General features: G+C 46.3%; 1 protein-coding gene across 10 annotated transcripts in view; it reads right to left on the reverse strand.

The window, feature by feature from the left end:
• Positions 1-16202, reverse strand: part of EFCAB6 (EF-hand calcium binding domain 6) — a 296553-nt gene that overhangs the window by 208196 nt on the left and 72155 nt on the right. For all 10 annotated transcript variants that reach the window (XM_058431306.1, XM_058431310.1, XM_032138757.2 and 7 more), the window contains 2 exons: positions 5695-5831; positions 1567-1679 (listed from right to left, as the gene is read on the reverse strand). In XM_058431306.1, coding sequence (XP_058287289.1) covers positions 1567-1679; positions 5695-5831 — 250 coding nt within the window. The remainder of the gene's footprint in view (positions 1-1566; positions 1680-5694; positions 5832-16202) is intronic.

Here is a 16202-nt window from a genome sequence, read left to right on the forward strand (position 1 = left end):
AGGAGGCAAGGGAGGGAAGGGAGGGAGGGGAGGAGGGAAGGAGGGAAGGGAGGGAAGGGAGGGAAGGAGGGAAGGGAGGGGAGGGAGGGAAGGAGTGAAGGAAGGGAAGGAAGGGAAGGAGGGAAGGGAGGGAGGGAGGGAGGGAGGGATGGAGTTCTAGGATAAATGCCTCTTAGGCAATCAGCCAGAGAAAACAAATCATCCATAAGAGAAAAAATGAAGCAGGCCTCAGACTTTTCCACAATCAGACTCAGTACCAGAGGGCAATGGACCAAAGTCTACAACATATTGAAGGGGGAAGATGTGACCTGTGGACATTATATCCAAGATATAGAGCCAGGATGTATTCATCACTTTCTTGAGTTTCATTTAAATTTCTATTCTTCTGATACATTCAGGTAAAAGTAAATTCTTACAGAGAACAGCATCTATATAAACCCATTTTTACAAATGTATTTCTTTCTGCCTAACTCTTCTTTACATATATGTGCCATGGAGAGATGCCAAGAACCCTGTGGACAGTGGTTATTTCTGGGTAGTGGGCTTGGTTCGATTGTTTACTTCAATCTCTTCCTTGTCGCATTGGCACCTGCCTCACGTGGCAGTGGGGAATATAAAGACGCGACGCAGGAACATGCTTTGCACGGCTCCTGGCACAGGAGGCTTTGAAAACTAGAGCACTGGAGTCTGCTCTAAGCAAGCTTGGTTAGTGGAACCAGCCTGAAACCTGAGAATCTGTCATTTTTCAGCTTGCTAGTGAGAGGGATCTCAGAATCATAGAAGGTGGTCCCTGAATATCTGCTGCTGTGAATTAAGCTGAAACCACACAGTGACAACCCATTTTGAGAGAGCCACTCACAGGCAGTCACTCCTGAAGCACCAGACCACTGAGGGGAATTCTTATTTAAGGCGAGGAAAATGACCAAAGGCTGGGAAGGGAGAGGATCCAATTGCATGAGCCATACCTTCACCCTTAAAGAACTGGACCCTGACTCTTTGCAAAGCTATCCAGCAGGCCGACAACCCTGGGCGTCGCATGGAGGACGCTGGAGTAGACTGTTCGCACGAGGAAACACGTTCTGTCTCAAGGTTATGTCTAATGACCTGGCTTTGCTTGTCTAACATAACTGCAAATTACTCAGCTATTTGCCCTTTTCTGTTAAGATTTTTCCCATCATTAAAAAAAAAAAAGTTGAAAATATAGAAGCAGCAGAAAGAACAACATCACAGCCAGGGGCATCTCACTTAAGGACAACCTGAGAATTTTGGAATATTTTCTAATCCACTACAGATATTCCATACTCATCTTCTGTGTTATTATTAACGCTTCATGGATATCCTTGTTCCTGGCTGTAGGTTTTACCACGTGGCTATATTGTGACTCATTTAGCCTTTTCCTATTCTTAGGCACTGACGTTATTCTCATAAATAATGACACCACGGCTAGCTTTGTAGATAATGTATTTTCTATATTTGAAAGTATTTCCTCAGGAAAGATTCAAAGAACAGGAATTGCCATGCCAAAAGATATTGAAATCTTTAGCTATATAGTTTAAAAATACTCACCTTGATTTCCCGTACAATATCTAAGGTTCAAGTCATTATTTATGCTGAGATTCTTCAAAAACACATTGTAATCTACTGCAGTGTCGTTGTGGATGTTGTAGTGTTTCGAAAACCTAAAATACAAACGTTCTTTAGCAATGAGAAATTATGAATCTAAAATGAAGCAAGTTTGTTACTAAGGTATCCTTTACACTTGGACTGGCTTTAATTTTAATGTCTGTTTCTAGCTACGGAGGGAATTAAAAAGTAAACCCCAGAAAATGTTACTGTCAGATTTTTTTTTTTTAATGCAGCTAGTTCGAGATCACTTCTCCAGCCTACAGATGGATGCATAGAAATTAGAGTGAGACAGAGATGCTGCTGAACCTGTTGAGGAATATCCCGACCTAGACAGCACCTAAGGAATTTCTCCCAGCTCTGGCGGGAGGGGAGCTGGGGCTCAGTCTGCACGGCAGCCGCCTCTCCACTCCGACAGCAGAAGCAGGTCCCATTTGCCTTTAATAATTGGAGGGAAATGAGTCAGCCAGCACAAAATTTCCATAAGCAGGGAAATGGAGAGCTGGGTGGAGGAGCCAGCAGAGATGATCTCCACTGAGCATATCCTTTCTCTAGAGAGAAACTGAGGCCCACAGATGGCATATGCTTTCAAAACAGGGGATGGGTGGAGAAGGCAAAGTTTCTCTTGAAGCATTTCGTGATTTTTATATGTAACATACAAGACTTTTTAAAACAGCAAACCACTGTCTATTCCTGAAATATACTGAGATACTTTTTTTTTTTTTTTTTTTTTAGGCAGAATCTCGCTCTGTTGCCCAGGCTAGAGTGTGGTGCTTGCAATCTCAGCTCACTGCAACCTCCATCTCCCAGTTCAAGTGATTCTCGTGCCTCAGCCTACTGAGTAGCTGGGATTACAGCCATGCACCACCATGCCTGGCTAATTTTCATATTTTTAGTAGAGACGGGGTTTTGCCATGTTGGCCAGGCTGGTCTCGAACTCCTGGCCTCAAGTGATCTGCTCACCTCAGCTTCCTAAAGTGCTGGAATTACAGGCATGAGCCACTGTGCCCAGCTGAGATAACCTTTTTTTAAAGTTAAGATAAATAAGACGTTTGAATTTTTAAAATAAATTTTCTATTATTCAAGTCTTCCACCTGATAAATGGTTTTCTAGATCATTTCTGTGTTATCACATTTCTAAAAATTGATGGTTTTTAAATGTTTGGTTATATTATCTCCATATGTGTTGATTTCTATAATTATCTAATCTCATACTGCTTTCTAAAAATTTAGTAATTATCACTTAAAGTATTTGTTATTTTTCTGTTTTCCAAATTTAACAAAGAGTAATGTCATCTAGTTATTTCAATGCATACCTTTTTTTCCCACTTTGATGACTCTTGCCTATTGTTTTAATAAGATAAATGATCTCTAGGTGTGATTGCTGCCAGATGTTAATAGTGAAACTCCCTAAACAGCTTCATCTTTCATCTATGGTCTCTGTCTTGTGAAAATGAGGTGGTAAGTTTGAGAAACCAGAAGGCCCAATTGAGGGGAGAAGGGTGTGACTCCAATCAGCTCATAAACCTCTCCAGCGTCACCACCTGGAACTGGGTTTCATTCATCTGCTCAGGCAACAGGCTGAACTGTAGTGATTTGTCTGCTGGTTTTACAAGGCTGCTCATAAATGATTTCACCTATATCAAACACGCTGGCCTCCAGGGCAGTGGAGAGTAGGCTGGAGGGAGATGGGAAACACAAAACTCAATGGGTTTTGAGATATTCTGATTCAGTATGGGGCTTGGTGGTAATTGTATCTCTGGCCTCTTATTTTATGTAGGTTGGACAGTAGTCTGCTGCCTAAATGGAACAGGTCATCGGAGGGTAAAGGGCATTCACGGAGTCTTCATGATGATGAGATGGTCACCGTGAAATCAGCCCTACTATGTGCAAGCGCGTCACAGGCATGTTGTGTACATTACGTTGAGTCTTCATCCCAGCCCTGAGAGGTGGGCTGCTCAGTCCCCCCTTTTTTATTTAAGATGGAGTCTCGCTCTGTCACCAGGCTGGAGTGCAGTGGTGAGATCTCAGCTCACTGCAACCTCCGCCTCCCGGGTTTAAGCGATTCTCCTGCCTCAGCCTCCCAAGTAGCTGGGACTACAGGTGTGCACCACCATGCCTGGCTAATTTTTGTACTTTTAGTAGAGATGGGGTTTCACCATGTTGGCCAGGACAGTCTCAATCTCTTGACCTCGTGATCCACCTGCCTCAACGTCTCAAAGTGCTGGGATTACAAGCGTGAGCCACCGTGCCCAGCCAATCCCCATTTCTTTAAGAGAAAACTGAGTCTTGACAAGGCCCAGGAGCTACCCTGAGGCCCTAGAACCAGGGAGGAGAGAGCAGACTTCACCTCCAGCAGCCTGACTTCAAAGCCTGGGCCGTTTCTACCACACCAAGAGCTGAATGTTGATATTAAATAGAAAGCTGTTAGATAAAAGAGAGGATTCAAAAATGCATCGTGTTTCTTGCTCAAAAATAAAAAAGACAAAGTTAATACTGAAGCAGCTTCTCCAGGAAAGAGTATATTCTTGAGCTTCAATAAGAAAAGCATTAAAGCAATTGAAGAAATGGTCTACTTTTGATCTTCTGTGTTTCTGAGTCTAAAAGAAAGCAATTCTATTATGTTCAGTTTCTCAAGCCTTATCATGAAAATAGCATTGTTTTTGAGGCTTAAAAAAATCTGAAATAAAAATTTGTGGAGTTCTTTATTATTCAATACTTATGAGATGGGGAAACAGACAGTAACATTTTTTATAGATTTACTAGGTTGGAGACTGCAGTGCCAAACACAAGGTTTATTGTCAAATAAAACAGTTTTGTTTTTTGATTGCCTGTTTTAGAAGAGTGCTGCCTCTGTTCTATAATTGCGTGCACAAAATTATTTAATTTGTTTTGTTTGGATCTTATTCTGGACACTTTCCCAGCCGGAAAAGATGTAAAAATTAAAACATCTATTATGTCTTTTATATTCTGAGGTGGGTTATAAAGAGAAAAAAAAGAAAAAGATACTCAAAAGAGTAGGAGATGCCATTTTTTCAAGTCTGCCTGCTTTTCAGGCCCTGCAGCGTCAGTGACATGTCACATGCCCTCTGGACTTCCTTGCCTCAGGGGCAAATCCTTCCACTCTGCTTCTAGCAGCAGCCACATTATCTTTATGAGATACAAGGAGCTACTGGGACCCATTTTCATAGCAACTCAGAACACCAGTGCAATGCGAAAAGCTTGGGCTCCGGGTGAAATGAGGCTTGGTGCTTTTGTTAACGGTCTGGAGGGTATTTAGAAAAGTGTTTGGGAAAAGGCATGAAGAGGGAATGGACCTTTCGGCTAGGTACTGTAGAAATTAAGCTAGACATGGGCCCATCTTCCAGTGGCTTTCACTCAAAACTCAAGTAGTCACAGAAGCCAAACATTTGGCTTCTTCTAAATGATATGGAGTTTATAGAAGGCTCAAAAAGATGCCCGTGCAGGCTTCTGTGTGCTGCCCTTGGAGTCAGGAGCAGGTGGTGGTGGTGTTCAAACGCCATGAAGCAGCTAAATGTTCTGCTGTTCGTTATCCTCCTGCCGTACACCCCTCCACCTCAGCAACAACGGTCCTCAAAGGAAAATTAAGTCTCCGTTATTGTATCAGGATGCAGAGCCAACGGGGAGCACAGCAACAACGCGTGAATCCTGAAATTTGTCATTCTTCTCCTAACCCCAGGCTTTGAGTAAAAATCAACAGTGAACTAGAAATATGTGGGATGGGGGGGTGGGCACAGTGCCAAGTGGGGAAAGAGACAATTGGTGATGGATTACTCCAATAACCTGGATGTGTTCAAAGCTGCGGGCCAGAGGACGGACCCCAAGGGTGCTTAAGGAATGAGAACCATTAGCTCTCATTTTTGAGAATGCACGGGGAGCTTTAGGAACATGAGAGAATGTCCAGTGAGTGCCTCTTTGAGAAATAAGGTGTGTGTGTGTGAGGCGGGGGGAGGATGAGAGATGGATGGAGCCAATGAACCCAACAGGTCTCATTCTGAAATTGGTTAAAAGTTCTACTGAGCAATCTCTCACCGTGCCTTCATTTGCTTACTTTTCGTATTCCTCGTCTCTTAACTTCAAACAGAAGGTCTCCAGAACCCTTCTTAGCTCCTGCGGTTGAACCAGTCCAGTCTTGTTAACATCAATGAGCTTAAAGGCTTTCATAACAGTCTTAATGTTTTTGAAAACCTATGTATAAAAAGTGATTTAGGAAAAGTCAAAAGATCTAGTGTTAGAAACCAAATGGTAATAAAAATGTGAAAGTTTTTTTAATACTTTTTATAAAATAAAATGTTTTCAAAGACTCACAGTGGTAAGCATTGCAAAAATGACATGTCTACGGAAAAAAGAACACTTTGCATTTATTGAATGTTTTCAAGGCAATTTTCTCTGTAAATGGTCTTAGTAATTTAAAAAAATATATCTTTCTGATGTAAAGCAATAAGTCTCATACACAATTCATTCCCTTTTAGGGCCATATGAAAAAATCTTCTTTGTTAATTGATACTTAAAAACTACAGTTCTGGCATGGCTGGACTTGTACAATTTTTATTTTTCACAGCCATATGCAAACTATTTTTACTAGGAGCTGGAAAATATGACTGTATATTTCAACCCCTCTAAATTTTTTAAAGATATCACAGAAAAGTTTTGTAGAGACTTCTCCAAATTCAGCAAATGATATTTATTGGGTGCACAGACGCATACGACATTAGGATAAGCCCTGCGGATCTGCAGGGAGCACCCAGGATATTTATTGGGCTCACAGACGCACACATTAGGATAGGCCCTGTGGATCTGCAGGGAGCACCCAGTATATTTATTGGGCGCAAAGACGCACACAACGTTAGCATAGACCCTGTGGATCTGCAGGGAGCACCCAGTTGTGCTCTTGGCCTTAAACTACTCAAAGAAAAGCAGCACAGAGCTGTGTGATGGAAGCCTTTCAACCCCTCTGAAGGAGGTACCATTTCCCCAATGTTAGATACGGAAACTGACTGCTCCCTGCTCACACTCCACATCTTGTTATTACCAAGGACTGCTGACTCTGCACAATCCAGCCCCACGCTGCAGCCGCCCACCCCCCATCTTTCCAGCTCACTCCCTTGGGCGCCCAAAGCTCACAGCCTTGACCCACTGGGCCCTCCCCTGAGCTCTGGCCTCCCTCCACACTCCTCCACGCCTCTCAGCCTCACTTCCTTCCTAACCCGCCCATCAACACCTTTGCCACTTGGCTTATATGCTTGACTCCTTACTCCCCTCTGCCCCCTCCTACTCTCTTGGTGAGACCCTAACCGGGGGAAACCCAACTCACCACCTCTTCCAAACCTGTCCAAATGGCCTGACGTGGCTGAAGAGAACGGGCGCACCTCCCTGGCTCTCCTAACTTGAGACCATTAACTCCATCAGGACGGGTGCTGCGCGGTAATCCCTCTTTACTGACATGGTCCACCCCATACATCATCACTGTCACACGCACATGCACAGATACATGCACACACACATCACTCACACACACATATATTCATACACACACCTGTGCATGTACTCATACACACTCACACCATCACTCACACATATATTCACACACACATACGCACATATACATGCATACACACCATCACTCACACACACATATATTCATACACACACACCCCTGTGCATATATTCACACACACATCACTCACACGTGTATATTCACACAGATACTCACATGCACACACGCCATCACTCACACACACATATTCATACACACACACTCCTGTGCATATACTCACACATACACCATCACTCACACACATATATTCACATACACACATACATGCAGATATTCACATGCACACACACCATCACTCACACACACATATATTCATACATACACACACCCCTGTGCATATACTCACACATACACCATCACTCACACACATATATTCTCACACACACGTGCACAGATACATGCACACACACCATCACTCACACACATATTCATATACTCACCTGTGCATATACTCACACATACACCAGCAATCACACACATATATTCTCACACACACATGCAGATACATGCACATACACCATCACTCACACACATATATTCTCACACACACATGCACAGATACATGCACACACACCATCACTCACACACATATTCATACACACACCTGTGCATATACTCACACACACACCATCACTCACACACATATTTATACACACACCTGTGCATACTCACACACACTCACACATTACACACATATATCTCACACACACATACCTGCACATATACTCGCATACTCACACCATCACTCACATATACATATCACACACACATGCATATACTCACACACACCTGCATATACTTGCATACCCACACCATCACTCACACACATATATTTGCGCATATATTCACACACACATGCACATACACTCACACACAACTTGCATATACTCACACATTCACACCATCACTCAAATATATTCACACACACATGCACACTCACATGCACACACACCATCACATGCACATATATTCATACACACACCTGTGCATATACTCACACACACACCATCACTCACACACATATTCACACACACCTGCATAAACTCACACACGTGCATATACTCATTCACACCATCACTCACACACATATATTCACTTGCACACACACACATATACACACACCTGCATATACTCACACTCATACCATCACTCACATATATTCACACACACCTGCATATACTCACACTCACACCATCAATCACACATATATACACACACCTGCATATACTGACACACACACGTGCATATACTCACACATTCACACCACCACTCACACACATATATTCACTCACACATGCACATATACACACACACCTGCATATAATCACACTGACACCATCACTCACACACATATACTCACACACACCATCAATCACATACACATATATTCACACACACACGCATGTACTCACACACACACCTGCATATACTCACACACACATCATCTCTCACACACATACACTCACATACATATGCACATATACTCGCATGCACCATCACTCACACACATATTCACACACATACATGCACATATACACCATCACTCTCACACATATATTCACATACACCTGTGCATATACTCACATGCACACACACTTGTACATATAATCACACACACACCATCACCCACACACATACTCATACACCCACATTCTCTTGCACATATATTCACACACACTTGCACATACTGTCATACACACCATCACTCACACACACACTCGCACATACCCCATCCACACACCCATTCCCACCTTCTCCACTCTCCTAACCTCCAATTTCTCCTCCCGCCTCCTGCTTTACTGACAACCTTACTTCTTATTTAACAGAGAAAACAGAAACAACTAAAAGACAGCGTTCCCATTCCCCGCACCCACTTGCAGCTGGCCTGGCTCCATCCCCACATGAGACAGGTGCCTCCTGTCCTGTTGTAAGGGATCAAGGGATGAACCTCTGTGATCCTACCTATGGCCAGGTGGGGCCATATGACGCACATGACCCTGACCCTGTCCCCAGGCGAGGAAGTGCTCCTGCCCGTCCTACTCCCTCTCAGGTCACCCCATGAAGAGCTGTCTCAGAAACAGAACCTCCCTCCTTGCCTCACCTCTTCCTCCAGTCACCCATTCCCTTGGACTGAAATCCCCTCAAGATTATCTCCAATGTGTCCCCCTCTCTTAAAACCTCTCCAATCACTTTTGTCCACACTACTGCACAAACACTGTTCTTGTCAGCATGACCGAAGACTTCCACCTTGTCAAACCCAAGGGCCACTTCTCAGTCCTCATCTTGCTGTCCCAGCAGCCACCTTTGACACAGCTGCTTGGACCTTCTTCCTTGAGGCACTTTTGCTACTTAGCTTCCAAAGCCAACGCTCTTTCTCCTTCTCCTCCAGCCTCCTTGGAGTCTCCTTCTCAGTCTCCCTTGCTAGTTCCTCCTCCTCTTCCCATCTCTAAGCCTGGAGCATTTTAGGACTCAGTCCTCAGCCCTCTCTGCTTCTCTGACCACACTAACTTCTTGGTGGTTCACTCCTGTGGCTTCAATGTCCCACTGATGACTCCCACATGTCTGTCTTGAGCCCTGGACTCTTCTCAGAGCCCAGCTTAGAATATCCAACTGCCCATTTGACGTCCACCTTGAGACTCTTAACAGACATCTCAGGTTTACCAAACCCAAGCAACTCTACCCACAGTCTCCCATCCCAACAAATGGCAAATCCATTCTATTGGGTTCCTTTTTGCTCACATCCCATATCCAGTCTACCAGGAAAGCCCATCAGCCCTTCCCTCCAGACCATTTCCAGAATTCAATCATGTCTTACCACCCCTACCCCGCTTCTCCCCGCACTCCAGGCTAGTGCAAGCCTCCCGCTTGGTCCTCCAGCCTCCACACTTGACTCCACGAAGCAGCCAAGTTTATGTTTAAATGTGAGTCTGAGCATGCCCTCCATGGCCAAAACCCCCCAGGGCTCCCATTCCACTCGCTGTGACCCACCAGGCCACACTCGACTGGCTCCTGGCCACCCCCGGCCATGTCTCCCTCCACCTGCCCCCCGCCTGCTGCTTTCTGGCGGCACCAGACTCCGCTGCTCCCCATGACTGCTCAGCCCCTCCCGCCTCAAGGCGCTGGCGCTTGTTGCTCCTTCTGCCTGGAACATTCTTCCCCCGATACTCACTGGCTCACTCCCTGGCTTCATTCAGGTCTTGGCCCAGAAAGGCCCTCCCTAATCACCGTGCAAATTAGGACTCCACCCCCAATTCTCTTCTCTCCAAACTCCTCTTCAACTGGCATCACCTCCTTTTGTTTTTATGGTCCGTCTCCCCCTCTGAGAGCAAGGTTTTCTCATGGCCCCAGCTCTAGGACAGCATCTGGCACAGTGTGGACACTCAGTGAGTATCTGTTGGAATGAATGAATTTGTCTCCTCCTCACCTGCCTGGAAAAGAGCCACGCTCTATGGAAGCCTTGTGTTATATGTCTGCAAATACCTCCTCAGTCGACTGGCCCGTGCATTCAGCACCAATCCTGAGTGCAGTCATGATGACATTCAGTGTCAATGTCATGATGATTACAGTAACATGATCTTCGCACAAACACGAATTGAACGGATGTCTGTTATGTGCAGAGCCCGATGCTTAACCCTATACCAGCCTCCTGACTACAGAACAGCTTACAACCAACGAACATTGGCTAACATGGCCTCAGTATCCAAAACCGGGAATACTGAGTGCAGACGAGAGGGAAAGGCACCAGCAGCCAAGAGGGGAAGACACCAGCAGAAGCAAAGCCGGCTCCGGTGCTTCTGTCCTCCACTCCACCACTCTGTCTAAAAGAGGGGGCCCCAGCCACTGACAGCGCCTGCTCTCATGGCCAGATAAAAATCTCTGCACTTTGTCTGCTGCCAAAGCCAGATTTACCTCCTTTGGTAAAATGGAGGACATGAGGCGATGCGCTTTTTTAAAACCCCAGAGCAACCCATATGGATCTCCAGCGTGAGCACCGGGAAGCGGCAACCTGGCAGCGAGCTCACACCCACCAGAGCAACGTCTCCAAGGCTCTTATCATTTGTCAGACTGAAGTTTGGCAAGGGCTGAAGAATTGAGCTGCAGATGGTGAGGCTTATCAAAGGCAACAAAGTTAGGGCCGTGGTGTCCAAGACTTGTCCCACACAGGGGAGGAGACAAGAAAAAAGTAAGAAGAAGGAATAAAATGGCTAAGCTGAGGCCCCTGACAATAGTGACTGTGCACACCCCACCCCCTCCTTTCCCAGCCATGGTTTCTGGGCTCCGGGCTCCAGCCATGCTGACCGACTTTGAATTCACAAGCGTATTGGGGCTCTTCTCACCCACTGTGAGCTCCTATTTATAGATGGTCTGACCCCTGCTTTATCTGCCCCTTCTCACTCTGCCTCGGTTGTGGGGCCTCCTCCTTCTTTCTTACATGCACCAAGCTTGCTCATGCCTCCCTCCCTGCCTTCGTTCAGGTCTCCATCCCACACCGCCACTGAGGCCTTCCTCACTCGCCTATTCGAAAGCGCACCTTCATCCTGTGCTGGCCACTTGCTTCATTTTTCTTCTTAGCATTCATCAACACCTGGACCATTTCCTATTTATTTCTGTAGCTGTTTACTGTCTTTCTTCCTCCATTGAAATGTAAATTCCACGAAGCAAGAAGTTGGTTTTGTTTGCTGCCCTATCTTCAGGGCTCAGAATAATGCCCGGACGCAGCGGATGCCCATAAGTATACGTGCAGAATGGATTCGCACGCCATGTCTGCGGCCCTTCCCTGTCCTGCCACTGTCCACTCTGGGGCAGGATTCGGTATCTTCTCTTCTGGCTTTCCTAATTATCCCTCCGTCCAGCCATGGGTGGAACCCTGACTTCCACCCTGCGATCTTGATTTCTGCCTGCACTTGGTAACTAGCTCCTTCCCCTGGGGGCAGGGGAGACCTGGTCTCTGCTCACCTGTCATTCCATTCCACCCTTCAAATCCCCAGCGCCTGGTGGGAGGAATGCTCAGAGAGCCAAATCCACCGAGAGAGGGAAAAACCGCTGCACCGATAACAAAAGGGGAAAGGTCCCCGCTTCTTGCAGCCTCCCTCCGAACCAGCATGCTTCTCAGAAAAGAACATCTTGCCCCAGTATCACCTGACGTCATTACCCATGGAGACCTAACTCCCTTCGTTCCAGGTATGGCAAACTACTGCCCATCACCTGATTTTGTACACCTGAAAGCTAAGAATGGTTTAACATTTTTAAATGGTTGAAAAAGAAATCAAAAGAAGGCTAATATTTCATGACATGCGAAAGTTATGTGAATTTCAAATTTCAGTATCCACAAATAAATTGTATTGGCACACAGCCACGCCCACTCATTTACATATCGTCTAGGGACTGCTTTCCCCTCCAAGGGCTGAGTGGAATAGTTGGGAAGATATTTACTCCTAAGCCTTTTATGGAAAAAGTTCACTGACCCATATTCCACTCCCCCACCCTACACACTGTTCTCGCTGACTTACATCTGAGTGGGTGAGGACGTTTCAGGGGAGTTCTTTGTGCACAAACATGAGGAAAAGCACTGAAGATTTTAAAAGGAAACCAAAGCAACAGCTAACTATGCCTTAAATTAAAGGTTCAGAGCCAGGAAATGGGCCCGCATGGTCCCAGAGTCTGGTCCCAACCCTCTTGCCCCTCTCCCGGCCAGAGACCTGGTCCCAGCCCCACCCTGCGCAGCCCCCGCCAAGCCTGGCGCTGATTCCAGCCTGGCTCCCTGAGCCCTGCTCAGGGCCGTATGCTAGCCCTGTGCCTGAGAAGGTGCTGCCCTCCCGGCACCCCCACTGCACCCTGGCCCCTCCACTGCACCCCGGCCACCACCGCAGCACTGCAGAGCCTGGGAGCAGGATAGTATCTGACCCTCTAGGTGTCCTTAGAGCCAGGTCTGGGTAGCTGTTCGGACCTCGGCATAATGGCTGAAGCAAGTGATCTAGGGGAGGACCATGAGACCAAACCCACTGGGCTCTTCTGCCTGGAGAGCAAGGCTGGGGAAGGCAAGACAGAAAGCTCTGAAGTTCCAAAGTGCGGCTGCATAAGCCAAGCCCGTTACCTAGAATTTAAAGCAAGGAAATGAAGCCCCATGTCACATAGGAGTGAAGTAAAAGAAGGAAGTGATCACTAAAAATAAAAATAATAAATTTTTATAAAAAGTAATAGCAAGACAAAATATTCAGTTAAAAAGATTTAGGTGAACTTATGAAGGGCAGAATTATAAATGTTACTACAAGAAGCAGAGACTGTCTGACCTTTAAGATGAAAGCAGGAGAGTGGGGAAAATGAACCCTCTCCCAGGCAGGGTGGTTTGCCCACTGAAAGGCACACAACTGCTCTGGGCTGGAGCGACCCCCACTGGACAATCCCAGTGTATCAAATCACCTCTTTGCCTCCTTCCTCTCCACAAGGGACCTGAAGGGCAGAATGATGTAGTGACTAGTCACAGGCTCTGAAATGAGGCTTCAAATCCCAGCTCTGCACCTGTTATTTAGGTAACCTGGGGAAAGCAGCCTGATTCCTCTAACTTCAGCTTCCTTGCCTGTGAAATGAGAATGAATAAGGATATAGGTGTATGGTGTGTGCTTAAGATGAAAGGAGCTCATGTGTGCAGGTGCTTCACACACGGAACACATTCAATAAATGAGGGTGAAACGAGAATTGCTGACTGGGATCAAAGGCTAAGACTAGCGATCCAAATAACCACACACCCATGTCAGGGAATATTAAGCGGCTGAACTGGCATTACTCTCCCCAACCCCAGTCCCTCCTTCACTCCTCACTCTCCACAGCACCATTGCCCAGACTAAGAAAACAGAAGCCTAGAGATGGAGGAAGGTCTTGAATAGGCATGAGTCCAGAGCCAAGGCTAGGGCCTGGATCAACGAATAACTGGTAAGTGGACGGACAGATGGCTGGGTGAGAGGATGGATGGATGGCTGGGTGAGTGGATGGACGGATGGCTGGGGTGGGTGGATGAATGGATGGATGATGAATAAATGGGACAGGTGGGTGAATGGATGGGTGGGTGGATGATGGATAGATAGGTAAATGGATGAATGGATGGAAGAAGGGATGAATGATGAATGAATGAATGAATGAATGGGTTATGGATGGATGAATGGATGGATGATGAATGAATGAATAAATGGATGGGTTGTGGACGGATGGATGGGTGGGTGGATGATGGATAGATGGGTAGATGGATGAATGGATGGATGATGAATGAATGGAAGGGCTATGGACAGATGGATGTGGGGATGGATGATGAAGGATGGATGGGTGGATGGATGAGTGGGTGGGTAGGTGGGGAGATTGCAAGCCAAGACAATCCTTCTAGAGACAGGACAGGAACCTGCAAAAAGGGGAGACAGGCATCTCATTTCCCAGTGGATTCAGTGATCTGCTCTGCACCTACCTGGGAAGAGGAACTGAGACTCGGACAGAGACAGTGGAGCAGGGCAGAAGCAGCAGATGAAAGCAGCCTCAACACCTGTTTTGGTATGGATGGGACTTGTGAATTTTCCACGGGTTAAGAGGACACCACAAAAGGTAGAAAGCTTGAGCTGTCCTGCTCCCAAGGGACTGCTCATCAGGGGAGGGGACCCAAGCAGCCAAAGGAAGGGAGCTGGACCACCAGGAGTGGGAGCTGAGGCAGTCCAGAGGGGGCTAAGTCAGGGCTGATCCTCCTCAACAGGAAACCATGAAGTTCAGAGGCCACCAAAGCACTGTCCTAATTACTCTCCATGGGCCCTATAAGAGAGCTTCCCAGAGAGGACCCAGGTAAGGGAAAGAGAGACATGCTCTCCTTCCCCAGCCCTCATCACAGACCCCATGATCTGGGGGAGAAAGGAAGCAGAAAGAGGGAGGGAGGTACAGCCAGTGAGCTGGCGCTATCCACTCCAGGGCCCTCAGGCTGGGAGGAGCTGAGAAGGGCGTGCTGAACCAGCCCCACACTTGAGGTTTAAACTGAACTCGCCTGCACTGGACCTGTTTAGACCTAAATGTGACCAGAGAGCCACCAGATCTGCTGAAGATATTCCTATGGGACAAGAGAGGGAGATTCAGCAGCTCCTGTTGGAGAAAACTGAGAGCTAAGAAATCAAACTGCTTCATATTTGTACCCCACTGAGTTCAGATGGTTCCATAAACTGCTAACCATGGATGCTATTATTACTCCAGAGTTCTTTGTTTAAAATTCTTTTTATAGCACTTTGAGCTCCAGGAAGGAAAACTGTGAACTCAAATAAATCTGACCACCCAGGCTTTAAAGAAGATGAGAAAAGGCCGAATGTTTCCTCTCTGAAGCCCAGAATTCCCATTCCGCCTAGAAAACAATCCCTCTGGAGGCCTGGTACTGATGTGGCCCTTCCCGGAGGCAGGCCAAGCTTCTTCATGCCACAGCATAACCTGCAGACAAACTTAAACCTTCTACAATTTCATTCTTATTGGCTTCCGTGTAGCTGTTTTCTGTGCAGCTCCTCACCCGGAGCCACTTTTTCTCACCTGGCTTCTAAGAGAAGGGGGTCAGGAACTGCATCCCACCCGCCTGCCTGTAGACTGAGACTGAGCCCCAAGGGGAGGGGGCTTCGGGCACCCCCACGTCTTGGCACAGCAGCAAGCGGAAGAGTTCAGCACCCACGGCTGTCAGTCTGGCACCTTTCTGTCTCCACCACTAAATTCATTTTAAATTTAAGAAGTACAGATTTGAAATGAAACCATGAAAAAGGATTTCTCTTACAATAAACACATCAATGCTCATTTTCCTTATTATTCTACTTTTGGCTATTTTGTATAAAATCTTTAATTAAAGTTTTTCTTTGAAATTGTCATTATCAACCCAGAAGAAAGGAAGGGGGAAAAAAGAACAACACAGCTGTGCAAATATGAAGCACTATTCAGGACTAAATGAACTGGAACGAAATAAGTAGCTTGACTGTTATGTTCTTAGTTTTGGCTCTGTATTC

This window comes from Hylobates moloch, unplaced genomic scaffold (genome assembly GCF_009828535.3).
Source record: "Hylobates moloch isolate HMO894 unplaced genomic scaffold, HMol_V3 SCAFFOLD_19, whole genome shotgun sequence".
Lineage (NCBI taxonomy): Eukaryota > Metazoa > Chordata > Mammalia > Primates > Hylobatidae > Hylobates > Hylobates moloch.